Consider the following 26,730-nt stretch of genomic DNA (forward strand, 5'->3'; position numbering starts at 1 on the left):
GCGGCGGCGGCGGCGACGGCGGCTGATGACTCCGCTGGAACATAGAACTGTTCTCTGTTCTCATGTAACTCGGTATAATTGTGTGCCCTTGATCTGGTGGGATTCAGAAACTGCTATTTGAAGACTCAAAAATTGTTACATCTGTAATAAAACATACAAAATAGGAATCTAATTTGTATCTTATTAAAAATAAATAAATTAGCACAATAGAATCATGTGCACTTGTTTGTGATGTGTAACTATTTATTCACTGAAATGCCACTAATGGATTTTAAAGATGCAATAGAAGTTATATTGACCATTATGGACAGAACAACAGAAGGTGTAATGTTTTTTTTCTTTCTGAGAATTTGTTGTATTTTTCCAATTCAGTAATTACAAATTCTTGCACACGTATATTTACCTCTGCCAAGGAGGTTATTTTTTTGACTCCATTTGTTTGTCCATTTGATTGTTGGATGGATGGATGGATCTTGATGAAAAATCTGAAGATGTGTCTTGATCTAACTTAGATCCCATTAAATGTTCAGAGCGATCCAGATACCTGTATGGATACAAAAAAAGGGCCAGATTTTCCCATTTACTTATAATTGAGGCTTAAAAAAATATCAGATCAACTATGCATTCCACTCACTCACCAAATAAATGAATGAATGAATGTTCATCAAATTTTAAATAAACTTTTATGGACAACAGAGATCTCTGAAATTTACACAATTTAATTTGCTGCACTTGATATATCATTACCTCCACCAAGGATGTTATGAATAACTACTGAAATAATGATGTCAATGTGAATTCAATTGCTAAAGGTAGGTTTCATGGTAACTGAATCTAAAAATGTAAAAAAATAAATAAAATAGGCCATTAATTTTAGTGTTACCAGGGGAATTATGTGCTTCTCGGAGGTTTGCGCTCTCTGGGTGCTTTTCGAGTTGTAAATCATATATTCTGCAAGTACAATGTGTGTTTTCTTTGTATTTAAGCTTATATTATGACACAAAGGTAACAAAGTCAAATTGAGCCATCTGAGCAGACTTCAGGTCGGGAGCGCTGTTGGCATGCCGGCCTGATTGTGTGTATCTGTGTGCGACTGCCAGATTGTGGCTTCATGCCCTCAGTCCAGCAGATACCCAGTCAGCAGTGAAGTCCTGCTAACAGACGCACACACAAAGAGGGAAACGTGTGTTTCTGGTTCATCATCACAATGGATCAGTTTAAGTACAGTTGACTGGATGGGCTGTGTGTCCAATCACTCACTCATCTTCACCACCATATCATTCATGTGTATCTCATGTACACAATGTGCATTTCTGTAACAGTTTGAGTAAAAAATACTGTTCTATTCAGCTACCTGGCACCAGAGCCCCTTCCTCATTAAAAAATAACTAGCTGGCGTTCACGGAGGAATAATAAAGTGAATGGAGCCGTTAATTTAACAACTCATATTCAAAGTTAATGATATGAAACCTTGTTTATATTCTATTATGTTGTCATCGGCCGTGTTTTTTAAATCATTAGGGAAATGAGACGTGTTACAAAGAGAAAGTGTTCTGCATTTAACTCCAGGTTTAAATAAATGAGTCATCTCAAATTAAAACGAAACTGCTGTAATGAAAAAAGATGAGAAAAAAAAACATTCCTGGTGACGTATGTAGATTAGAAATATGCTAATTAAGAGACTATTGCTGTTTTTTCCCATGGAGGTCAAATTACAGTAAATGGCTGAGGGCAGTGCTCTCTGCTCTCTACCCACCCAGGGGTCTGTCTATTAGCCCCCCCCACCCACCCACCCAACCCTCCATATATCCTCTATGCTTATTTCAAATGCCATCCTCCCTGTGCTGCACTCCCCATTTTTTCTCTCCTAACGTTCCTGTCACAGGGTTTCAACTGCAATTACTTTTAGTATCACTTCTCAGTAAGAAGTCAACTTCCCTGGAGGCTTCCTATCAGAACCTATTACAGCAGGGGGGCAGGCTGTAGTTAAGTGGCATGACCTGTGGGTTGGATGGAGATGGAGGGAGGGGAGGGGGATAAATGTATGGCTAATTTGTAGAGAATTTGAATAAGGGGATGAGAACGGTGACAGGGCCGCACAACGTGACGGCATGCCAAACGAGAAGTCCTTGAATCAACCGAGGCCGCCTGTGTCACAGCTCGGAGTCATTTTAAAAGTTAAATTTTTGTGTGTGTGCGTGTGTGTGTGACACGGACGAAAGCATATTCCTCAGCCATTTTATGAACTCATTCAGCTGAGCGTCAACCCACTCCTTCGTGCTTTATCGGCCCCATCCTTAATACACCTCTTACCCCCGGGCCGAAACTATAACCCCTCCATAGGTGCACGACCACACACACACACACACACACACATGCGCGAAGAAGCAGCTGAGGTACTTCAGCATATGGGGCGACGAGCAATCGAGGCGGCTAATTTAACAACAGTTATCTGAGTGAGTGTGTGTGTGTGTGTGTGTGTGTGTGTGTGACACAGACTTGAGATGCAATCTTGTGCAATCTCCTTGCCCCGGGTCACACATATGTACTTGAGCACCAACGTGCCGAATCAGCCACCCATCTCTCTGATTGATGACCTGAGTGGTTGCATCTCGTAAAACTCTGGTCTCTCTGCACACCTGGGATCCTTACGCAATCCAGGGTGAGACTGTGTCTCGCAGGAGAATAAAAACAACTTGCAAAGTTCTGATGGCATAAATACATGCATATGGTAACTGGTATTTTTATATTCAGCACTGATATAAAACACTTTGAGGCATAATCTGGGCAAAGCAATCAAACAGATGTCTGATCCAGTTGTTAAAATAATGATCTATTATTCCACAGATGGGGATGCAGCAATGAATATATCCATGGGATAGGATTTACAACCCCCCCCCAATCAAAACGTTAAAGGACACGCTAATTCTATTTTATTACAAATATAGTTCAGCATTTATATCGGTCATGATAATTAATGCACATCAATGCAAACAAAGTTATTTGCTGAGGGCTGACAAAACAACAAGTGCAGCCGAAGTCAGGCAGAACAAGAAATGAGCATTAAACAGCAAAATACCCGACCCCCCCGCTCCCCCCCCACCCCCCCGAGGTCTGGTCAGGAAAACTGCAGTGAATTTCATCTGTTAATGGAAGTGCTGCAATGTTAGATGGGAAAGTGTTTAGGTTGTATCGCTGTGATACGGAGCTGTAGGCAGACGGGTTGCAGGTTTGTTGCGTCTTACTAAGAGAAAAAAGTGAATATTTTTGGAGATGTCGCATTAAATATGGTTCATGTGTAGCTTTAGAACCTCCAGCAGCAGTTATCATACATAAAGATACAGGTATCCATGTAACATACCGCTAAAACGTTCGCTCAACATCCTACCATCAGACACGGTTGGCATTTAAAACCAAATATGTTCCGACGAAGGTCGTAGAAAAGAGATTAGAAGTTTATTCTGAGATCTATAAAAATGCATGTTATTGTTATCACAATTATGAAATTTTCCAGGCATATTATTATTTTTTTCTTATCATCCAGATAACAATAATCGGAACAATACCACTTTCCTTCTTCAGTTAACAAACTAATTTCTCCCTTATGAGATCCTCTCAACAGCATAAAATCATGAATTTGTAATTTCCTTTCAGGAAAGTGTCCCATAGTAAGGATGATAACTTCGAGCAGAAATACAGCGCAGCCTCACACCAACGTGAACTTAATGTCTATATTTGTGCCTGATAATTATGGGGATCCTGCTGAAGTAAACCAGCGCCTCCAGTGCTGCACCTGTTCATCCCTCAAAACGCTTCAGATCTGTCTCCCCTACCTCCCTTCCATGTCTGTTTCCTCCGGACATCTGAGTTCTGCTGACCGAGATGATGCACCAGCAATATTAACTACTGAATACAGGCTGAGATGCCCTCAAAGTCAGAGACAAAACGTCTTGTCCTTGCTGATCTGAACGCCATCACTACTGGGGCCCAGCTGAAAACAAACTCCTTGCAGGTCTGAGGCGGATCCCCACATTTTTTTTTTTTGCATTGTTGATCTTTGTTTTAAATTCTTACTTTAAATTGCTGTCATTCAGTTTTGTCTTGAGTTCTAGAAAGTAAGTTTATACTTTAATTTTTTTTTAAAGATACTAAACATACTAAAATATTACTTCAGTGAATTAAAAATCACTTCTGCTAACAGAATTTGAGAAACTGCATTATCTGCTGAGAAAGTGTGATATCAGTATTTGATATTAAATGTACCTGTAGTTTAAACTTCAAAATGAATTTCCTGACTAACAGTGTGGTTTATTTGCTGCTCCGACTATTGAAATGACTCCGGTGGAGTCACATGAATATCAGGCAGTGGAGAACACCACACCGCCGACTAATGCATTTACATTTCTGCATAGTTACATTTATCATTGAGCATTCTCAGATGTAAAAAAAAAAATATCATAGCTGTTGGTTCACATTCTCAAATAAATGTAGTGAATTAAAAATATTTCTATTTTTATCAGCTGAAATGGCAAAAAAACAAAAAAAAACCAACAACTGTAAACCAGGATTCTCTTTTAAAGTATCTGGCAAACAAGCCTCAGTAAAAAAATCCCAATCAGCAATAAATTGAATCAGGAAAGAAATTGGCATTCTTCATTCTGATATATTTGCTCATCAGATTGCTCACGGTTCTAACGTTGAAGTTTTTAAGCGTACAGAAGGCGTCTGCTACAGGAGATAGGACGTCCGTCTCTCCTTCACGTCTTCAGGAGGAACTATAGTATAGGAACACGCTGTGAACAACACATGCCCCCCCCCCCCCCCCCCCCCTCCCGCCGTGTGCCTGTCATAGCCGTGTCCTTGCTCACACGCTCATGTGATTGTAACAGACAATCAGATGCCATCTTTATAGGCGCATGGTACAACTGTCACAAAGTGTCCGACTGTGATAAAGCGCGGCTGATAAGTCCCGTCAGAAGAGCTTAAGACTTGCTAATGCTCCGCCACGGCACGGTGTTGATTGTTCCTCGGAACCCGCTCAGCGAGGAACAGCGAGTCCTGGCCTGAGCAGATGTCACTGCTGATGCGTTTCCCTCTCCCTGATGCTGTTGATAAGGATTAATAAAGGGTGGTGGCGGCCGCTCGGCTGCTAGTCCTGTGGGCGGAGTGGGCGCTGTCGAGTATCGTTAGTTAACGCGAGTCGACAGAGGTGTTGGGAGATGATGAGGAGGTGACATCGGTAAAGCCTCCTGTCCCTCGTGAAGTGAAGAGAGACACCTGCTGGAAATGCAACAACTCGTGCATTTTGGTGAATTCTCACCTCCAACATCTGGACTATCATCCCTGTTGTTAAGCAAACTTTACGTGGCGTCATATCATCGGATGCTTCAATCAGACACGCACTACAGCTCCATGAAAGAGGAAGTAATCAGGAGATACTGATAATCCTACTTTTTGACCTTTGACCTCTCCCCCACCAAGCGGTGGTGGAAGGTCAGCAGACAGTGGCTGGGGCAAGCTCCACCCCTGCAGAGCAAATTTCAGCTCCTCTTCAGGGGCTGAGGGAGGTGCGCCTCTAATTGGGCCTCCCTCCTGGTGATCTGCTGCGGCCGAGCTCTCACCGTACCGTATGCAGGTTTAACCAGGGAGGAGTCCGACTGTGAGACCAGGCTCTGATTCTGCCTGAAGTCAGCGAGGAAGCCATACAAAAAAAAATCATTTTGGGAGTTGGAATAATTCTTCAAAGCAAGCGGAAGAATATGTTCGGACGAAACAAAGAGGAAACCAGAAACCAGAAACTCCTCAAAAATAAATGTTGGTGGAAATGTCGCATGAAGTAAGATAAATCAGATCGGATAAAGACGACAATGACAATGTCTCAAGGTAATCAGTCTCATCCTGCAGATGATGCTCAGACCTTCTGTCTGAGTGTATTTCTCATTAGTTATTTTCCAAACTTTCTCATCTCGTTTTCTTCTCCATCTGCAGAATGCAGCTTTGGTGTACAAACGCCTTAAAGCTTGTGGATTCAATTGAACTCTCATTTGTACAAAGTGCTAAAGCGAAAACATCTTCACTTTTTTCAGTTGTTTTTGTGTATAAATCAAGTCTCCCGTAGTTTTATATTCCTGGACTATTGGTGAGCTCACTTTTAAAGCATTCTAGCTTTGTTGTTTTCACCTCACATGAATCACAAGCATCTGTTGATCTATTTAAAGGTCAGTGTTTAAAAGGGCTCTTTATACATTTACTCTTTTAATATTGTGACTTCCGCAATTTTACTGTCAGCAGTCTCGACCTTCTCAAAGGCTTAAAATCTTGATTTGGCTGTTGTCATGGCGACACCAGTACAAATAACTGATAATGCACATTTAAAACATTCCAAGCAAATGCCAAGATAACAGAGGACAAGGGCTTCTTTAATGAAAGACCATATCATAAAGCACCCACAGCGTCACGAGGCCCGCTCAAAAGACTGCGAGCTGCTTTTATGCTTCCTATCCTCTGCATTCCACTCGTCACAAACACACAGCGGGCCACTTTTTACGGACTCGTTGAAGAACGGCGCTGTCGTCTGGCCGACTTACACAAAACCGGGACAAAAAGCAAACTCCAAAATCATGAACTACATATGCCTTAATTTATTGGTGCAGGTTGAACATTGTGGTTACATCAGAAGACAAGAGGCAGAAGTCATACTCATGAGAGGCCGAAAGGGAGCGCATTAACAGGAGACAGAACGGATCAATTTTGAGCTCAAAGATCTGGTGAATTTAAAAAGGCAACATTTGATCAATACGAGCCGTTTCATCCTCCAGTCGTTTTTGTCGTTACCTGCATAATTCATCATTTAGCGGTTCTGATGTCTTGACCCGTTAATAGCGTTAAAGCCAACATCCAGCCAGCAGCAGGAAGGCGATCCCTGCACCTCTGGGTGCTCTTTTTCCTCCCTCTGTGGCTTCCATATCTCCCTACATCCCTCTCTCCACGGTGCCCCGCCCCGTGGGAGTGTGAGGGTTGAAATGACACACAGTGGCTGGCTGTCGCCAAGGGGCCCGGGTTCTGGCCTTGGCTGGCTGGATCTGTGTGGCAGCTGGTGGGCCCACTGCCCTCCTCTCTGGCCTGCAGCATCAACAGCGGTGGTAGTGGGAGGCTCACTCTGATCTCCGACTCTGGGGCTGACGCTGAACCGCTCGCTGCTGCCCACACGGCTGGTAGGGAAACAGAGTGCATGGATGCAGTCAGGGAGACTCCCACAGAAACAGGACTGTCCAGCGGGCCGGCTTGAGAGCCTTTAAACGGGAGCCGAGGCTGACTGAAACACCGTGAACTCAACACTGACGGTCTTGATAGGTTAACAAAGACAAACTGCTAACGAATGAAAGAAGCTGCTTTTCCCGAGGATACAATAAAATTCTTCTTCACTAGTGCAACACTGAATCTCATTTGAAGTGGTAACACCGGTCAATGAATGTTTGGTGCTCAAATTGATCAAAGATTCTCCGTTTAACCACTTTAAATAAATAGAAAGACGTTTTATATAAGTTAGCAGCACTTCACTGAGACCGGTACAGCCTTCCCTTTTCAAAACAACATGCAAAAAGATGTTTAAAAAAATAATCCTACAGACATTTCCATCCAAACGAACTTGCCTATCCCATAACCTGAGCTCCCTCATCACGTAGTTTAAGCCAACAAATGTTTTATATTATCAACCTTCAACGGCTCTGGGAAGCAAAATAACTAAAAGCATCAACATTGTTTTTAAGAATTTAAACAAGATGTTTATTAGGAGGAAATCCCTTCATAGCAGTTTAAGTATAAACTATAAAGTGTAAGTACCTTTTAAACCAACATTAGGTTTTGTTCTTTCATATTAAGTATAATTAATGTGTATAACCAGGACAAATAATAAGGCAGGAATCCTGTGGCATAAAACAGAAATAAGGAAACGTCCTAAAATGATGGCGATTTTTCAGATGGAGTTGGACTTTAGGCCCAGTCGACAGATTTGCTTGTGAAAAGTCAGACGGGGTCGGGTGGCGTCTCGTCTCAGGTGTGTGTGCCGCTGTAGATTCTGTTTCTGAGCACAGCTACTGCAGGAAGGTGGTGCCGGACGCCGGGGTAGTGCTGAACGTGATCGAACCATCGCGTCACGTTCACACACTGCTCCCTCTCCTGGATGGCCAGGTCCACCTGGGCGAGAGAGGAGGGGGTGAGGACGACACTGGAAAGACCTTTTAATGCAGCAAGTGTTCTAGTTCGATATAAATGCTCGATACTTTTTTAGGACCCAAAAAGGGTGAAAAACATTCATGAACTCATTCTGATCGGAACTAATAATCTGTGATGATGGATTACAAGTAAACAATTATTCACAGTCACAAGCACATACAGTGATGGAAAAACCAAAAGATAAAACAGCTGATGTTTATACGTCTACGGGGTCCGACCGGCGGGGTAAAGGTGACGACTATTAACCAATCGTCACCTCCGAACCTGTGAGAGACCCTCTGCAGGACTCGGCATCAAGTCGCAGACTCTCACTAGTAAAGTATCTGAATCTGCTGTTATTGCACAAGCGGCAACCATGAAACCAGAATTCATTCGTTCCTTCAGGTCCCTCATAAGAAAACGTTAGGTGTAGGGCCATGTAACATGACAAGGATTTCAAAGACTTAGCTTAATTAATTGATTAACAACAATTTATTATTTATCACGTAGGTCCGGCTTCAGGCCTGAAGGTCTTAAGACAAACGTTTATATTTCTGGACCTCAGAAATATGCCCTTCCTGATCAAACATGGAAGGGAATTTGGAGCTGCGAACATTCGCTGGACAGGTTGGAGCAACACGACGCGGTAAGCATGAGAGGAAATATCAATCAGATTCATCGACCTAAGCAAGATTGTGTTGGTGAGAAGTTGGAAAATGTTCGCTTAACTCTGCAGTCCTGATAATTAACTGCAATGTGCAATTTCCCTACAGACAACATTCCATCCCAGAATGCTTCTGGTGTCAGTCGAGTTTAGCGTTTGCGCAAAAGTTGTTTTCCGTGAAGTGAAAATCAGGACAGGCTGTGGCTAAGGGTTGGGGTGGCTGACCAATGCCCCTGGGGTAAATAAAACCACACTGATTGCAAACCAATGTGACGCCCCTCTCCTCGTGGCACAACAAGTGACATCGCTCAGCATGTGATGCCTCCCTCCCTTCTGCTCCCTTCTGCCTTTAAAGTGCCTGATCTCACTTGAAGACATAAGACGCTTCCTTGTCCCTGGTCTGAGACTAAAGGCATAACTTTGTGCCACATTGCTTCATTACTACGATGAGTGAAAATGAATTCATAATCCTTGTGTTTTATTGCCAACTTGTTCCCGATGCCCTTTGGACAAATTACTGGTCTAGTTGTACGCTATGCACTGAGACAAATTGCTTGTTAAAGTTGTGGTTTGAATGAAGTGCGCTCCCATAAGGAGGGAAACTGGATGAAAGGATGGATGGACTAATGGGGGAGTTCTTATTAAAAGCACTGAGGCACAACAAATCAATCCTTTAAACATCAAAACCGGGGCAGTTTCAAAGACCTTCTCAAAGGTTTATTTGTCTTTATATTTGACTTTTGTCATTAGTTCCAAAAATCTTTGTTCGTTTCCCAGCAATGCATCTAATTAATTAGCAAAGTATGAAAACCAACCCGTATCCTGAATTAAACGTGTGCCCCCCCCCCCCCAAAACCTATTAATCTATTAAGTATCCAATTTCTGTTCACCAAGGAGCACTGAAAAGTAGATGTTACAGTTTATGTGGCAAACCGCAACCGGGCATCTGAGCAGTAACGCTGAAAGGTGCTGAGGTAAGAGACGGGGTGACTCACTATGAGCGGATGGATTCCGAAGTACATGAAGGCATCAGCTAAGGTAAACTGGTTGCCAGCCAGGAACGCTCTGTCTTGAAGGTAGAGGTTGAGGTCCTGCAAAATAACAAAATAAAAAAGCAGCAATTTATGCTTTATGGCATGCGGTTCTGTCAAAACGCCCAAACATTAGGAAGCGTATTTACAGGAATGACTTATGAACCCTTTGCATTCCAATCAAAATTAAAAGCTGCTCTGCATTTATTGTAAAGGCTGAATCTGAAAATTATTTTGATTGATTTCCACTGGACCCAAACGGAGACATGACGGCGGGTTTGTTAATCAATATATCTGTGAGGTACACGAGTCTGGATCCTAGCTTGCGTGTCTCAGTGCCGTGCTAACACGTAGCCTGAGGCAGTATATAGCGTCTCTCCCAATGACTGCCGACTTAGCACAGATGCTGTACAAAACAGGCCCATTTGTTTATTCCACTACCAAATGGCTGCTGCTCTCGTCTGCAAATCTAATGAAGCCGTCGTCAACTTGGGCATCATGATTCGTATTTCTCAGTCCATGTCTGTGTGTGCAAATTCGTGCGGGGGAAGTGCTGGTCCCAAGGGAAAGGACCGTCTCTAGCACTTGTACAATGGGCGAAGGGAACGCGGCATCCACACGGAGCATCTTCGGGGCAAATTGAGTTACTGTGCGGCAAGAGTGGATGATGCCAAACAAAGCATGAAGATGGCAGACGTCCTTCCCTTCCACAATCAGATCCTTGTTTTGCCTCAGCCCGCAGGCTGAAACCCAGTAGAGCATCAGAGGAGACGCAGCACCTCCATCCTAAGAACATAGACCTCCAAACCAGGGTTCTTCTCCATCTGCTCCCACCTCCACTGTGCTCTACATCCATTGCATATTGAGAAAAACTAATGCTAAGTTGCCCGTCATCAATCCAGAGATCTGCTGTGCAGACGCACGGGCAAACATTCAAAGATTCTTCATTGTTTTTGCCTTTTGGGTAAATCAAGTACAGACTGAAAAACCACAGCCGTTAATTTTAAGATTGGACTAGAACTAAGAAAACAGCACAATATATCAATGTGATACTTATACTTCGTTATGTGTCTGTCCATTCTGTTAGAGAAGTGGAGGTGTTCTTGAGAAAAGAGAGGAATGAAGGTGAGCAGGAGTAAAACAGAGTATCTGTGTGTACATGAGAAGGTCCCAGGGGGGACAGTGAAGTTATAAGGAGCGAGGATGAAAGGAAAGGTCTACGAGTCACTGGTGTGGACAGCCATGATGGACGGCTTAGAGACAGTGGCTCTGAGGAAAAGACAGGAGGCGGAGCTAGAAGTGGCGGAGATGAAGATGCTGAGGTTCTCCTTGGGAGTGACCAGATTGGACAGGATTAGAAATGAGACAATAAGAGGGACAGTGAAGGTTAGACGTTTTGGAGACAAGGTCAGAGAGACCAGACTTTGATGGTTTGGACATGTCCAGAGGAGAGACGGGGACTATATCGGTAGAAGGATGCTGAGGATGGAGCTGCCAGGGAACAGGTCTAGAGGTCAACCCAGGAGAAGAGACATGGACGTAGTGAGGGAGGACATGAGAGTGGCTGGTGTTGGGGAGGACGATACAAAGGACAGGGTGAAGTGGAGAAGGTGACCCCTCACGGGACAAGCTGAAAGTACAGTAGTAGTAGTAGTGATTGTTGATCGTCCCATACATGTGAGGAGGTGGTTCCACTTCAGCTTCGACAGCCACGACTTGTTTTTAATGCGCCCCGAGGTGAAGAACTTTTGAGAACTCCTACAGTTGACACTGTTTACGTGTGGACATTTTAATGCGACGTGACTGGTGTGTGCTTGAAAGAGGCGCGCTAAGGACGGAGACGGAGCAGCGGGACAGGAAATGGGGCCACCGGGGGGGGATCAGAGCCGAGCTGCTCGGGGCGACTTCCTTCTGTAAGCGGCACCATTAAAATATTTAGGAGGCTTGTCCAGATAGCACGCTGCCACACAGCATGAATCCTTCGAGAAGCGTGCACACAAACGCACGGACACACAAACATTTCACGCTGACGCGACAGCGCCAAGAGGCGCCGAGCAGACGAGAGGACCAGCGGCTGGTGATCCATTTCACGCTGACTGGCGTTAGGCACATTAAAGCCTTTTTGCCTGTCGTGCGGGGTCGCGTCACTGAAGGGCCAGACATCAGTCTGTGTTCCTGTCGCCCGCGCGTGAACCGGACAGACACTCGTGCACAGCGGCTAGGCTGGTGGAGAACGCAAGAGAAACTGAGACGCCGTGGCACCTCAGGGGCAGGGAACGTGAACACACACATACAAACACAAAGGGAGGAACACGCTCAACTACGAGAATGGAATCAGGTCTTATTTAAGTATTGCTGCATTCACTCCTCAAGGAATTGGACAGTAGAAATTTGGAGCAACACATTTTCAATGGAAAACAACGCTCTACCTTCAAGACGGTCTTGCCGTCTTCCTTCCTGCAGCCGTCCAGCTTGGTGACTCTGTGCTCCAGCCACTGCTGCACCAGCGCCCTGCTCTCTGCGGAGTCTCCCAGCAGCTCCGGGCGATTGGCCTCGTTCACCAGGTGGCTGGCGACAGTCGCTAGTCCCACTAGGGGAGGACCTTTATTGCTCTGGAGCAAAGGTATCTGCATCACAGTGAGAGGCAGAAGCAAGGGAACACGTTTCATTTCGTTTTCAGCTCATGCGTACCGCATCGTTCCTCTTAGATTAAATAAACACACATCGCTAACATCGTTGGATTTGATGATCCATTTCTTTTTAATGAACTTTATTGATCTGCAGTGAGGCAATTCTTTTTACATTTGATACATAAACACACACACGAGTGAGAGTAGCTTTTAGGTCACTTTGATGAAGCTGATTTGAATTTGCACCTTACGTGTATTCTATGCCTGCACCTTTAAAGTATGTTCATCAATAACAATCCGCCAAATAACAAACAAAAAGTGTAAACTGGATCATTGTTGTTCTTGAATAAAGGTAATTATTTCCAACTCTTGATTAGTGAAGCTCAGTAAACTCCGGAACAAATACAAACAGCAACCCGCTACATGCAAGAAAAGGAGAGCAAATACTCATTGATGTAGGAAGATTCGTAAAGTGCTTCACTGGAGGAAACCGCTTTCATGTTTTGACAGAAACCCTCCTCATTTGTTATTGCAGGAAAACCACACGAAGGACATGAAATTATCGAGCTCGGTTTCCTCTTCATTGTGGTTCGTTGAACATCTACTTGGATTTTTGACCTGATCAGTCTAATCGAAGAGACAGTCTACTCTAAAATCAACCAGTGACCACAAAGCCTCATATTTTATAACGCACAACTGGTATCGTAGCAATACCTAGCTAGCCTCTGGTGCGCTAATATCTTACATGCTTTTTATTAAACAAAACAGCAGTTTAAAGTCACAATGGACGACACAAAGATACACGGTTATGTCACCTTTCTATCCCCTTGTGTACCGTATTTGTTCGGCTTTTTCAAGCCAAGGAATTTCTCCAACGAAGATAGCTCCCGGAGCGCCATTGTTTTGACGAGCAACGTGCTCTTCCGCCAGGTCGCAGAGGAAGTGACGTATACGTGCAATGTGATTGGATTAAAGTCTCAACTCCCACCTACTGCTGCCTGACTGGCTGTAAAGCTAACCAATAAGAATACAGCATACGATTCTTTCACGACATTGCGTCACTATATGAGCCGAAATAAAATAAAATAAAATAAAATACATTATTTTGAACTAATAAGCCTGACCGGTAATATTCTTCATTCATCTAATATGATTTATAAAAACAGGGACTAGTTTTATGCCAAGATGGAGAAGTAGACTTTATGGTATCCTGTATCATAGGCGATAATGTATACATTGTGTTTTTACACTGTTTACACTGCAAACACACAATTATTTTTACATTTGTTTAACCAATATTGACTATTTTATCTGAAATTCGGGTAATTTAATGCAGCTGCCCCTCTGGAGCGAGTAAAATGAGTTGAACTGAATTCGCATCTATTCCATGTCTGTATCTTTATATATAAAGTATGTTCATTCATTGTAATCTGGCCAATAACTAACAGAAAGTGTAAACTGGGTCATTTGAATTGCGGCTCTTGAGTAAATGTAATTATTTCCAGCTCTGGATTAGTGAAGCTCAGTAAACGTCTAGAACAAATAAAAGGAGCAACCTGGTGCGCGCAAGAAAATGACAACAAAAACTCATTGGTGCAGGAAGATTCGTCAAGTGCTTCATTGGAGGAAACCTTTTTCATTACAAAACAACTGGCCCTTTTTGACAGAAAACATATCGATTTGTTATTGTAAGAGAAACACATGAAGTACATTACATTGTATTACATGGAGGCCTCTGTTCTATTCAAGTGTCCCTGGTGCTGAGTCATAATTTTGTTTGCACCTGTTCTTCTTTTACTTATCAAAATAGCCAACAGCAATTTCCATTTTTAAATAAAGATAATAACTCTTTAGCCTGAGTTACGTAACATAGTCAATACGTCCATGATGTTTGAAATGAATAGCAAGTCAGCTTTATGTATCAAAGTCCATACTTTAGTTTTGGGCAGCAGTTAATGTCAAGCATCTTGGACTTTCTGATTCTAGTGCAGCCGTTGTGCTTCATGTAAACTGCTTTCCTCTCACCATGAACTAAATGTAAAAGAACAGGCGACATTTTTAAACCCAATTTATTTAGAAAAAGCTGTCAGAGAAAACAAATTAATTATAAGAATGAGCACACAGACTATCACAAATGATTAGATGCCTTGGACCAAGGTAAGGCTAATTCTCTGATGTTTGTCGCATCTACCCTTCTCTTTTTTTGCAGATTGTTTATAGGCTCCAGCATGTCATACACTTTTTCATCCTTGTAGGGTCTCCATAAATGCATGCCTGCAGCGTTAAAGTACATCTCCTTTAACTAAATGCCTGCAAGCTGCCACATCCTGTCTGTTCTCAGGCGGGCTGAGGACAGTGATCCCCAGTGCCTAAGACTAACTATAGCCTGTGGGAATTTTCTCATCCCTTTTGTGATACATAATCTTGGGTCACATTAGTAAGGAAATCTACAGTGGAGGTCACTGATTGTGCCATGGGGCTTCCCAAGGCTGGCATAGCCATAAACACAGCCTCAGTCCTAGTAGAACGATCCCCGTCTGCTTAGTATGTAGCTTACAATATGCTGTTACACGTATTTGCCTGTTCTAGAATGCAGGGGCTCACCCCCCCCCCCCCGCCTCTTCTGAATGAAGACTGCATTTTAACCTCACAGAGTCCCACAAGATGAGCAAGGAATGAATCGGCTGTGAAGAGCTAACATTGTTAGTGCATGCTGGTGAAACTGCATTTCGGAGTCGGGTCGAAGAGCAAACATGGGGATTTTGGGATTAGAGTTGTCTGATGAAGACATCTGAGGACAGACATGTAGATTTTGTAGATAGATAATATTTTATATTGTGGTGGAGTCATAAAATCCCCAAATTCAAAAATCTGGAACTAAATTAATATTTTTTTATGAGGAAAAAAAAATGACTTGAATGATTGTTTGATAATCAGAGCAGACACGATCAGCAAAACACTAAATCTTTTTCCGTGCTGGCTCTAATATAATTTTATGTACCAACTCCTCCATTCCATTTTTCTCATTCATTTCTGAACCAGATCTCCTGTAGTGTAAGCCACTTTCAGTCACGGCAGTGTATAACTGAGTGGTGGTCCGCACAGTGTGTCTCTTGGCTCTGGAGATGCTGACTCTGGCAGCGGAGGAGAGTCAGAGGATGCCAGAAATGTTGCACCTCCAAGGGGGCCCTTTGGGCTTCATGACGACAACAGTGATGGGATTATGTGAACCACCCTGCTGCTCCATGCAGCAACAGTCACCTAGAGGCTAAAAACAACAAGCTGGTGCCCCACTCCATCACACACACACACACACACACACACACACACACGTGCACACATGCAAATGAATGTATGCTTGAATCTGTTTGCAAGGGGGTGGGAGGCGAGGATGAACCGGCGACAGGAGTGGAATGATGACATTTTTGTGGCATTTCGTGTCGTTTCCTTAACATTTGTGACATGAGATTAGCATTGGAAGGCACGCTTCAGCGTGTGTGCATGTAGAAGCAGGGTGGCTGAGTCTCAAGATGATCAGGAGAGACCCCCCCCCTCCGGAGACAAACGAGCACGTAATAAAGTCACTTTCTCCATTTCCTCCTCCTCTGCCTACATGCCAACCCTGAAGGCAGTGGGACATGCTGGAGGGGGGGGGGGGGGGGGGGGGCACAGTACCAGCTCTCAGTAACAGCAAACCCTGTCCCTGTCTCCAGCAACAGTCACTTAGGCCTATTAATTACCGCTCGGTATTTCCTCCTCCTTACTCGTAGCCATCCGTGTCCCCCTCAGACAAACAACCTCGGTGGGAGGATCTTGATTATTATTGCTTCTGAAGAGTCAGATTGTCTTTTATTGAAGTTGCCCACGGGCCACGCAGGTTCTTCTCTGTCTCACTCTCGCTCAGTGTCTCTCGTCCATGATTCAGACAAAATCTAGGAGGAGATTGTCACGCCGGGGTTCCTGCTATGGCCAGGAGGTTTACAGGGGAGACTCCCGTGTTGCTGGAGTTTTGAATTCACCCAACTCACGTTGGCATCTTCAGAATCATATTGCCGTTTTATTCTTCACCAGCAGGGGGCACTGTGGGTCTTCCAAACATCACGGACTCAGCACAGTCCAGTTGCATCTCAACCAGGAAGCTTCCTTGTAAAAATCAACTTTAAATAAAAAAAATCTGAAATAAAAAGTGACTCCTAAAAAGAGATAGGATCATGCGGAACTTCAAAAGTACAGAAACTACAGTACCTGCAACTTGAAAATCATAAAACCAGGACAAGGGACTGTGCTTTTATTGTAATACCTAATTAGAATGACTTTTTTTTACATAATGGGTGTTGATAAGAGAATGTGCATCAGTGACCTTAAAAAATTTGATAGCCTAAATGAATTATAGTGTTCAGCTCCCTACATTAGCATTGTTAAAATTTTACAGTCTGGGGCGGCATTAATGTCTTTTTGTCTGAAGAGTTTTTAATGTTCACAGCAATATGAGAGCGCGTTTGAGGAACCTCTGCTGGGGTTCTAATCCTCCCATTCATTCGTCTTCATGTCTTTAACCTATTAGTTTGATTCACTACCTCTGGAGCGAGAAAGTGAAAGCTCAGGCCGGTACTTGTCTCTCTTATGACTGCGTCCACTATATTCCTTTCACATGGCACTTTATGGCCTGTTGGAGAGTGGTAGAAGGGGTATGTGGAGGTATGACTGGGGAGGAAGATGGAGGCTTGGGGGGGGTGAGGGTGTGGAGAAATAGATATAGGGAGATTCAGAGGGTTATTTGTCCCTCTTCCCCTCTCTGAGAGCGAGGAATCATGGTCCGCATGACAGGTCGCCGGCCCCCGTCGGGGGGTGATCTATATGAGGCCTTCTTTATTGGCAATTTCAACCCAGGGACAGATGAGACTGCAGCCAGCCGGCTGGACAGCCAGACTATGATGAAAGCACCTGTGACTCTCGCACTGAAGGCTGGAGAAATAATGTTTCAGAGGTTATATGTGGAGCTATGTGTGGTGAAAAGACGTGTAAGGCATGAGTGTGTGTGTGTGTGTGGTAGAAATAATGTATGTCTGCTGTCGTGCCCAGAGGTCTACATTTAGTATGGAGGGACTCACTGAGCTGTGTTGCAGGCAGATTTTGAACTGAGATGGTCGGGTTACTTTACATACTGTAGAAATGTAGGGTGAATAATGCAACTCAGAGCAACAGTCAAGAATCTGCCTGTGACTCTGCTCTTGGCTCCCTCTGAGTAACATGGCTATCACACATGCATATTCCACAACAAAGCGCGACGCTGCGCCGCACGCGAGCCACATCAACTTTCTCGGTGCCGCGCGATTGGAACATTGCTCTGCCTGAGCCCGGAAACATTAAAAAGCATTCTTAAACCTGGATGTAACGCTGATTGTAATAATAGATTAAAAAGCTACCATCAGTATTAACACATTACTTTACCATTCTGACTGAACTGAAATAAAACTCCGTTCTTCCACATCCTGCACTGGGTAACACTAAATATCACATTCAGCCCTCTTCTCCGAAGCCTGTGAAACACATTTCCCATTTTTCTTTTCTTTTCTTTTCAAAGTCGTGAATCGCACGAGGCATATCAGTGGGAACTAGCATGACAACATTCAGGCTCCGCGCAGACAATATACCCCGAGGCCATTCCTCCATCCGACATGAGGCTGAATGAAAGACAGACGCTTGCGACGCAACGAGCACCATGAAATAGCCCTGTAATGAACAAGCGCTCTCACATGAAGAGGCCTGTTCAGTTAGGACCGGCCATTAGAGCCGTCTCCCTCTGTTCACTTCGAATCGATTAGTACAGTCTGCAAGGCATTGATCAACGGTTTGCTTTAAAGCGTCGCAATGGCGGAGAGGTTTAGGAAATACAGATATACGTAGGAGCACGGAACAGATTTAGAAAGAACATCTCCTGCAGAGGATGGAAATAAAGCAAAGCCGAAAAGTGTGACAGTGCAAAAGGGGGCTATGAAGCCTTATGATTTTGAGAAGAATGAAAATTAAGATTGCGGTACTTGAATAATGTTTCACACTTTCATTACTGCTTTGCAGTGGCTGCAATCGTTTTAACGTCAGATTACTTCAGAAATAATGTTCTGTTTGGAGTCCTGGAGACCTCAGGCCCTCTTTAGCAGCTCCAAAAATATACTTAACTTTGTTTTATCACCTTGATTCTTAATTACTTTTTTTCTAATTCTATGAGAAATTGCACATAAACATAGCTTTGACAAATTAGTTGAGCTGTAAAACATAATTATGTGAGGGATTCTCGTGCGCTCTGTATCTGCGAATGGTCTTGACAGTACATTATATGTGGCACAGTCTGTTATTAGTGCTTTATAGCAGTTTCTTCATTAGCATTGGCAGTCAGACATCGCTGGCATCTAGTTGACCCCAAACCTTGTCACTATGAAAATTCATTGTGTTCTTCTCTGTCTGCAAATTTATATTTTTTCATGCAAAGCCAATATTCCATTCGATGTGGACACGTGCGGTAATAACAGTTTAAGTCGGTCATTTCTTAATTTAGAAAAGAGACCAGATAACAAAGGGAGGTAGAAAAAAAACAAAAGTTTGATTTTGTAATTATTAGCAGTTTCATACAAAAAGCAGCACATCTGTAGAATCCCAAACAATAAATGAAGTTGATGTCAGGGGCTGCGACTTCTCCTGAGGATAAGCGTCTGCATCATCTAATGGTGATTAATTGAATTTTTTCCACGTTGAGTCCTGATTGGTAATTGCAACAAGATATTCATTCATTCATTCATCCATTCTTCTACGCGCTTAATCTGAAATCTGTGCTCACGGGATCGACTGGAGCCTATCCCTGCAGTCTACGGTGAGAGGCGGGGTACACCCTGGACAAGCCGCCAGTTTATCACATGGCCACACACAGACAGATAATCATTCAAGCACACAGTCAGATCTACCGAAGATTTTACTGCAACCAATTCACCTAATTTGCATGTTTTTGGAGGTGGAAGGAACCCGGAGAACCTGGGGAGAACCCAACGCAGACACGGGTCGAACCTGCAAACTCCTCGCAGAAAGGCCTCAAGTTGGATTCTATCCTGTGACCTTGTTGCTGTGAGGCAACAGCACCACCCACTGCGCCACTGTGCTGCCCTTGCAACAAGATAATGCACTATATTGCAGATCACAATGTTATGTATCTACTTACCTTTGAGCACCTGCTTCAGTACACAAATAGCACGTACGCTCTGTCACTGAAACTGACCAGTAGAATTCAATGCAAGGATTTATATTTTATATCTATAAATAATCCTGTGTGTTTACCATTCTGTCTGTCTGTGTTTGAGGGCCCATCCTGGCCTCTGTGTACACTCAGCATCTAATTAACTTAATAAAGTGTATCAATTTTGACATTTAGGGTCCTAATTTGCTCCACTGTTGCAGTCCGGCTGACCATTGTTGCAGATAACGCAAACTGACGGGATCAGAGAAAAGTCTGTTTATCTGTGGAATTAAAGGGTAAAAAGAGGCCTGGCTTGGTCTTGGTGATAGGTGCTCTCCTGTGAGTGTGTGTGTGTATCAGTGTGTGTGTGTGTGTGTGTGTGTCTGACAGAGAGAGAGGAGAGAACTTTTGTGCTTGCACATTTATGTTTCTGTGTTCCTGAGTGCTTTAGTGAGAGACAGCCCGAGTTATTACTTAAATGGTTCATGATAAAGGCTGATATGGCACGTCCGCTTGTTTAGACCAATCAACAATGTCCATCTAAAATGTTGAATTTGTGACCTTTGCCTCGGGTTACTCCAGACTCGCTGGTGGCGTTTCTCATGCAGCAGGTTCTGTCTTTGCAAATCTCCCTCTCATTAAAGCTATCAGGTTTCCTAATAGATGGAGAAACACACAAAACGTGCACCAAACACAGCACTGCTCTGTTTGCAGATACAGCAAAACAACAATCTTCCCATCTACCTGGGGGGGGGGGGGGGCGGGGGGGGGCTGCTAGTGCTGGCGCTTACGGCTATACACATCCTCCATCAAAACATCACTGACAGAAAAGTCGCCTTCTCTCCCTCCCGTCCTGCCGCCCACAACCCGTAACCCATTTATCTTGAGATAACTTTGTCAGATTGTCAACCAAACTCTCCGGTGGGAGCCGGGCCCAAAGCCTATTACAGGGGAATCAGCGCCGGCCGAAGCTGGTCACTGCTAAACGGATACTCCCTCCGAGCTCCCTCTGCCTCGCCCGCGTCACTGGGGCTGCTGTACCCACATCCGCTCCAGTCAGCCAGCCGGTAATCGTGTTGCTGAAATCCCCCAACCATTCCAAATTGCTTTGGTTTATTGATTACAGAAATAGAGACTGGTAATCAGTGAGCAGATGTAATGCTTGTAAAAACGTGAGTATAACTACATTTGGTGTTGCTGACCTCTGGTGTCACTCGCACGCCTTCCTGCCTTCCCTCTGGCTGCCGGGAATGAAACGTGTGCATGTGTACACTCTGAATAAACTAAACACTTGTTTTAAATTGGTGGCAGCGGTTGTGTTAGTTGTGATGGGCTGTGTGTGTATGCGTGTGTGTGTGTGTGTTAGAGGTGCATTGTCTTTAATCCAGATGGCTTGTGACACGTCACCCAGGCCAGTCCGTGCTATTTCCAGCCGGGAGATCTTGGGTTCATGAATAATTTGCCACCGTTAATCTTGAGTGGTCTTGATTTACTCTGAGATGCCTCTGAAGCCAGAATGCTGGGGGCTTTACGGGGACAGCTACCAAACCGGGGAGACTAACAACAGCAATAAAGGGAGCTGGAAGAGGGAGAGAGAGACTCCGTGAATGGATGGATTTATTCTTCTTGGAAAGTTACAGTTCTGTTTTCAGGGATTTTCAAGTTACCACTTTTGTTATGAGGGAGCACAGGGGGGTCGTCGACTTACGAGGAATCGGCCGTAAAACGATTTGATCGTAAATTGGCCAATGTTAAATTACCATAAGTATATTATGCTGTGTCCTGAATCTGATTCAGTAAATTAAAGGAAAGGAGTAGATAGAGACAATTTCCTCTCGGTAGACATCATGGGTGAGACCGCAAAAACTGTCCCATCTACCTGGGACTCGATTCGCTCACTCGCTTTCTGGTGTGTCGTAAAAACACATTTTAAATGTTAAATATTTATGGCCTGAAAGTCATAAAGGTTAAAATAGTGTGAATCAAAGAAGGCCATTAATCTCCTTTATTGGATTAAAGATAATCCAACCAGACTGAACATCAGCCAGGTAGTTTTCAAGCAGGGATAAATAGAGATAAACAACATTTAATGGGGATTATATTTTCAAAACACTCAAAAAATCAGATGAGGTTACAGTAATAAAATATCTACTCACTCTGGAATATAGTCATATTGTCAGGGATTACTTGAACATGCATGAACAAACTGTATATCAAAGTAGTATGTACACCTGTAGTCTGACAACACTGTTGGTCTGTTACAAATGGCAAAAATCTACAACTGATTACAGTTCAGTAACTGACTACATTTCAGTGCTTCAACCGATAGTGACAACTTCAAATCCCCAAAAGTGACGCTCAAACATCTTTCTGCAGTTTAAGTCCTAAATTCTGCCCCATCCATGGAAGCAGATGGGACAGGACACAAACTGAAAGTTCAGAGTATGCGTCGAATACTTCCCAAAGACGCTTTCAGTCAATTTAGTTAGTCCTTATCACGGTGTCGTTTGTTGAAGTGTTGCTTTTTATAATAAGTTTTAATTAGCTCTTTGATTGTATAAATGGGGGAGAAACATCATGATTAACTCATCAAACCTACCCAGATAGATGAATGAATGGGTGGATGGCACGACAGACACAGACGGACAGAAAGACAGATATTCCTCTACAGCCCTCTGTGTGACGCCCCGGTTTAGCAGTGTACTGACTGTGTGCTAACAGGTCATTCATGTGATTCCATCAGGGTCAGTGTCAGCCACTGTATTCTGACTAATGGCCCCAAATGTTTGATGTATAGCGAAAAGAAAGAAGAAGAAAAGAGTTTATGTGTGCGTGTGCGTGCGTGTGTATACATATAATATACAAGATATGGGATATAAGATAATATCAACTAAAAATTATATTCTGTTTAACATTGTAGGGCTGGTCTGTCTAACTGGTCATGTGGATGAATGAATGAATTCTGACAGCTGCAGTCCAACCAGCCCCGCTAAACGGTGATTAAACACACTTTAACAAATAAAGTGACCGACTCTGGAAACAGAGTCTCTCTGCATGTGTGTTAGTGTTTACCCTTGTTAGCATTGTGTATTTGTAGATGTTAGAAGCTGTCAGGGTACAGAGTACGGTCCCAGGTGCTCCCCTCCTTGTTTTGGGACCAAGTGCCTGAAGGCCATGATGGGGCTTGTTGTTTGGGCTCGGGGGGGGGGGGGGGGGGGGGCTGAGCACTAAGATTTGTTCTAAAGTAGAATCACTAAACTCGTCACTCTCAAGGATCTAGTGGTGTTTACCAAATATGCCTAAGGCAAACATGGCTAATTGTTTTCTGAACCAGATCCAACCACTTTGGTTTCGAACGTTTTCTTAGAAGGGCTTTAAGACCACTTAGTTTTGCTTGGTTGCAGTGCTATTACAGCAATACGCTTCTTTGTATCAGCAAAACATCAGCAATCTCATTTAGCTTAACATGAAGCTAGTAGAAGGACTTCATGCTAAGCATCTCTATGTTCAAGAGAAGACTAAAGACTTTCCTTTCTAACAAAGCTTATAGTAAATCCATATCAAGGTGATGTCTTTGAGGCCAAGACTGCTGGGATAACCTCCTACGACACACTGAGCTCCTCCCTTCTCCGTCTAGTTATTGACATTTGATAAATATTTGTCATTAATTCCTCTCTCTTCCCCGTAGTTGTTGGCACTCTCGCCCACTGTCCCTCTTTGTGTCTCAGTCTGCAGGTCCTTCTGTCCGTGGCGCTGCAGAACCTTGACCTTGTCTCTCCCTCTCTGTCATTAACTCGAAGGTCAATGTTGGCGCTCATGCTTCCTGTTAAGCTCACAGTCTAACCTTCTCTGATGTGCAAACCTATAAATGCAGGCAGTCAAAAACATGCCAGGTTACGTGACAGCCTCTGCTCTGTCTTTCTCATGGGTGTATAAAGATCTGCAGATGTGTGTGTGTGTGTGTGTGTGTGTGTTTGACTCGCACATCATCTGAATCCACACAAAATGTGACACCTCGCTGCAGGGTTGTGCGGAGGTGTTGGCATGTTTATTTGTGCTTTAGAACACAAGTGCCATGAAACAGTCAGAAAATAACTTTTTATTTCTCTGATTAGCGGCTTTGTGGTTGCTAATGTAGCTCCCTCTCTTCATTCACACTCTAGCTCGCTTGCCCGCCGCCGTACACGGAACAGAAGAGGAGGGGCCCAGCCCACAAACCAGGCCTATACTCACTGACAAAATAATTTGCGTATCCACCCTCTGCTTCGGATCGGCTCCAAGATGAAATCGTTTTTTCCTTTTCTTAGCCCGACCACCAAGCGTCATGAAAACGGGGAAAGTAGGTTTTCTGTAATCCTGCTGACAAACAAACAAGCAAACAAGCAGGTGAAAACATAATCAATCATGGCCAAGGAAATACAATCCATCTAGCTCTATAGTAATGTTTTTAATACTTTGATTATTATATGGTTTTATTTTTATTTGTTAGTTGAATTTTGAAGGCAGGCAGGAGGCTACGGTCCATCCGGACCACAACCTGCCGCTAACAGCGTCTTCCCCACTGCTGTAAGACTCATGAACACGGATCCATGAACACTTTACAACCGATAACTTGCACTTTTCTATTTACACTGTGATTCTGTTTGTGTTACTGCTGCTGATATCTGTGGATCCACTCCTGATGCTGCTGTTTTTGTGGTGGGTTCTGTATCCGTATGTTTTTAACTTAGTGTATTTTTCGGCGTAGAGCTGTAGCTTGCATTTTGTTATTTGTCATTACCTTATGTTACATGTTGCAGGATTGCACCGAAACAAAGGCAATAAAGTTATTCTGATTCTGATTTCATGTACATCACACAAAATTATATATGAGATTGGTATTTATCAGCTAATCTATAGCTGATGAAGATTGCAAATTCACACAATTCCTTAAATGTGTTCTTGCTTTTGTGCTTTATATGTCTTTGGTTTTGTTTTAGCTTCTGTGGCTCCTATTCTCAATCCAACCATAATAAAAAAAAATAAAAAGAGCCCTCCCATCCAATAATGTAATGTCTTAAGGAATGTTTTTGGATTCTAGTCAGATAAGAGAGAATGTAAGTTGTACAGGATACATAGAATACTGCCTGATTGACTCGGAATTACTTTAGGTTTTGGAGGCAGTTTGAAACTATTTTGGTCGTAGCCCTGAGGGGTCCAGACAGAGAAAGACAGATTTAAAACACAAACATCGTCATTTAAAGTGTCTGTCTGTGTTAATTTCCTATCTGCATTATCCACTTAAAGACAGGCGAGTGGCAGAGACGCGAATCACCCCAGATATAAATTTACTTCCTGGAAACACTTAACCAGGATGTCTTGTTTATTTGTCTTGTCAAGCATCGAATAAATGTCAATTACAGAGCAAGCACTTTTTTTATTACTCTTTAAAGGTAATACTGTTGACAGCACCGTGGGAATTGGACAGGAACTACATAAAGAAATACTCAACCTTTCAATTATATTTTATTCTGTTTAATAAATAAGTAAAGTGAAATGAAAAATGACAAAGAGATTTGATCTCAAGGGACTTCTTGGTTAAGCAAAGGTAAAATAAATATTATTTACTTGCATAAAACACAAACAACATAGTTGTTAATATGATGTTCAGCCTCATATGTTTACTACTATGTTATTACTGGTTTATCAGATTGGTCATCATATTGGTGTCAGGTTAATGAAGCCTTATTTGGAAGTGACAGCTGTGAACATGCACTGTGTGAATCACATATTATCTGGAGTTGTAGCTTATGGAAATAAGCGGAGCCCAACAAACATTAATAACAGTGACCTCTGTGGATTTTAAAAGCAATAAAGCAATAACAGACCGGAAAATTCCAGCTTATTACCGCGACCCGACCGGTCTGAAGACAACCAGGCTACGTGTGCACTGGCTGTGAATAAGTACCCGCAAATCACGGGAGCAAACAAAATGAAATGGGGATCCATTATATCAATTTCTTTTTGGGGGCTCTGCTTTTTTTGAAAGAAGGCTGTAACTGCTTTCGACGGAGAGACACATCATTACCCAGTGAGACGGGAGCCTCCACCTCACCTTCCCAGTCAATTGGCCCAGTCGAGCCAGGGACAGCGGCACCAGAGTGGGGGTAGATGGCGTGGGAAGGAAGACTTGTCGCTGTTGCTGAACGGGTAGCCTTGCCTGTCATCCCCGTCTGACACGCTAGCCAATCTCACTAACTATATTCTCCCATGAAAGTCTCTCTGTCTCTCTGGCTGGGGTTTCCTACCAGCGCTGACAACCCACATATAATTAAGGGCCATGAAGGCAGCACTACCTATGAGTGAATATGACAGCAAGAGGCCTACCTATGGCTCTGCTCCTCCTCCTTCCACTCCTCCATCTCCGTAACCCTCACTGAGCAGCAGCTCATCGGAGCAGTAGGAAGGCTGAGGGATGGTCTGGGACCAACTGGCCCTAATTGATAATCTCTTAATCCAGGATGGGTGGGTCTGGGTCGGCATGAGGAAGCGTGGGGATGCTGCGCTTTGATTGGGGGCTGGTTGAATTTCTAGACATCCCTTCTTCACCAAAACATCACCTCCCCCCCAAATTGGTGTTCTCCTCCTCTACGCTGCTTCGCTGGCACAGTTTCTACATGGTATGCCCCCCCCCCCCCTCTGTTTCCATCTCCTTCCCCTTCCCTTAAAGGGCTGGTTTCCTGTGTTGCTGCCCCAATGGAAACAGCAGTCTATATGGGCTGCATTGCACTGTAAAGCCTTAAAAAGAGACTTGGCGGTTATGTAATGTGTTATGGAATCAAGAGAAGCTTTTTCTGGCCACAGAGAACAAGAGACATTACAGATGATCAGAGAGAGAAAAGCTAGAATTGACTTGTGGACTGACAGAGGAGAGGAGAAAAGATGGATGGAGAAGAAAACAGAGTGACAGGAGTAGGCGGAGGATGA

The 26,730-nt window shown here is 43.6% G+C and overlaps 1 protein-coding gene across 1 annotated transcript; it reads right to left on the bottom strand.

Annotated features, from left to right (window-relative positions):
• Window positions 1–6,430: 6,430 nt before the first annotated feature.
• Window positions 6,431–13,461, bottom strand: eef1e1 (eukaryotic translation elongation factor 1 epsilon 1). The gene is made up of 4 exons (XM_068748029.1): window positions 13,355–13,461; window positions 12,339–12,536; window positions 9,874–9,969; window positions 6,431–8,196 (listed from the first exon to the last, which is right to left on the bottom strand). Exons 1-4 carry the CDS (start codon window positions 13,436–13,438, stop codon window positions 8,053–8,055), a joined length of 522 nt encoding a protein of 173 aa, XP_068604130.1. The 5' UTR covers window positions 13,439–13,461; the 3' UTR covers window positions 6,431–8,052.
• Window positions 13,462–26,730: the final 13,269 nt, after the last annotated feature.

Source organism: Brachionichthys hirsutus, chromosome 14 (assembly GCF_040956055.1).
Source record: "Brachionichthys hirsutus isolate HB-005 chromosome 14, CSIRO-AGI_Bhir_v1, whole genome shotgun sequence".
In the NCBI taxonomy this organism is placed as follows: Eukaryota; Metazoa; Chordata; class Actinopteri; order Lophiiformes; family Brachionichthyidae; genus Brachionichthys; species Brachionichthys hirsutus.

Excerpts from the sequence above, each read along its gene's own strand:
- eef1e1 (XM_068748029.1), bottom strand. The coding sequence starts at position 13,438 with ATGGCGCTCCGGGAGCTATCTTCGTTGGAGAAATTCCTTGGCTTGAAA. Across the intron at positions 12,537-13,354 it reads GTACACAAGGGGATAGAAAG|ATACCTTTGCTCCAGAGCAA; the intron begins GTGACATAACCG and ends ACTGTGATGCAG. Across the intron at positions 9,970-12,338 it reads ACGGCAAGACCGTCTTGAAG|GACCTCAACCTCTACCTTCA; the intron begins GTAGAGCGTTGT and ends GTTATTTTGCAG.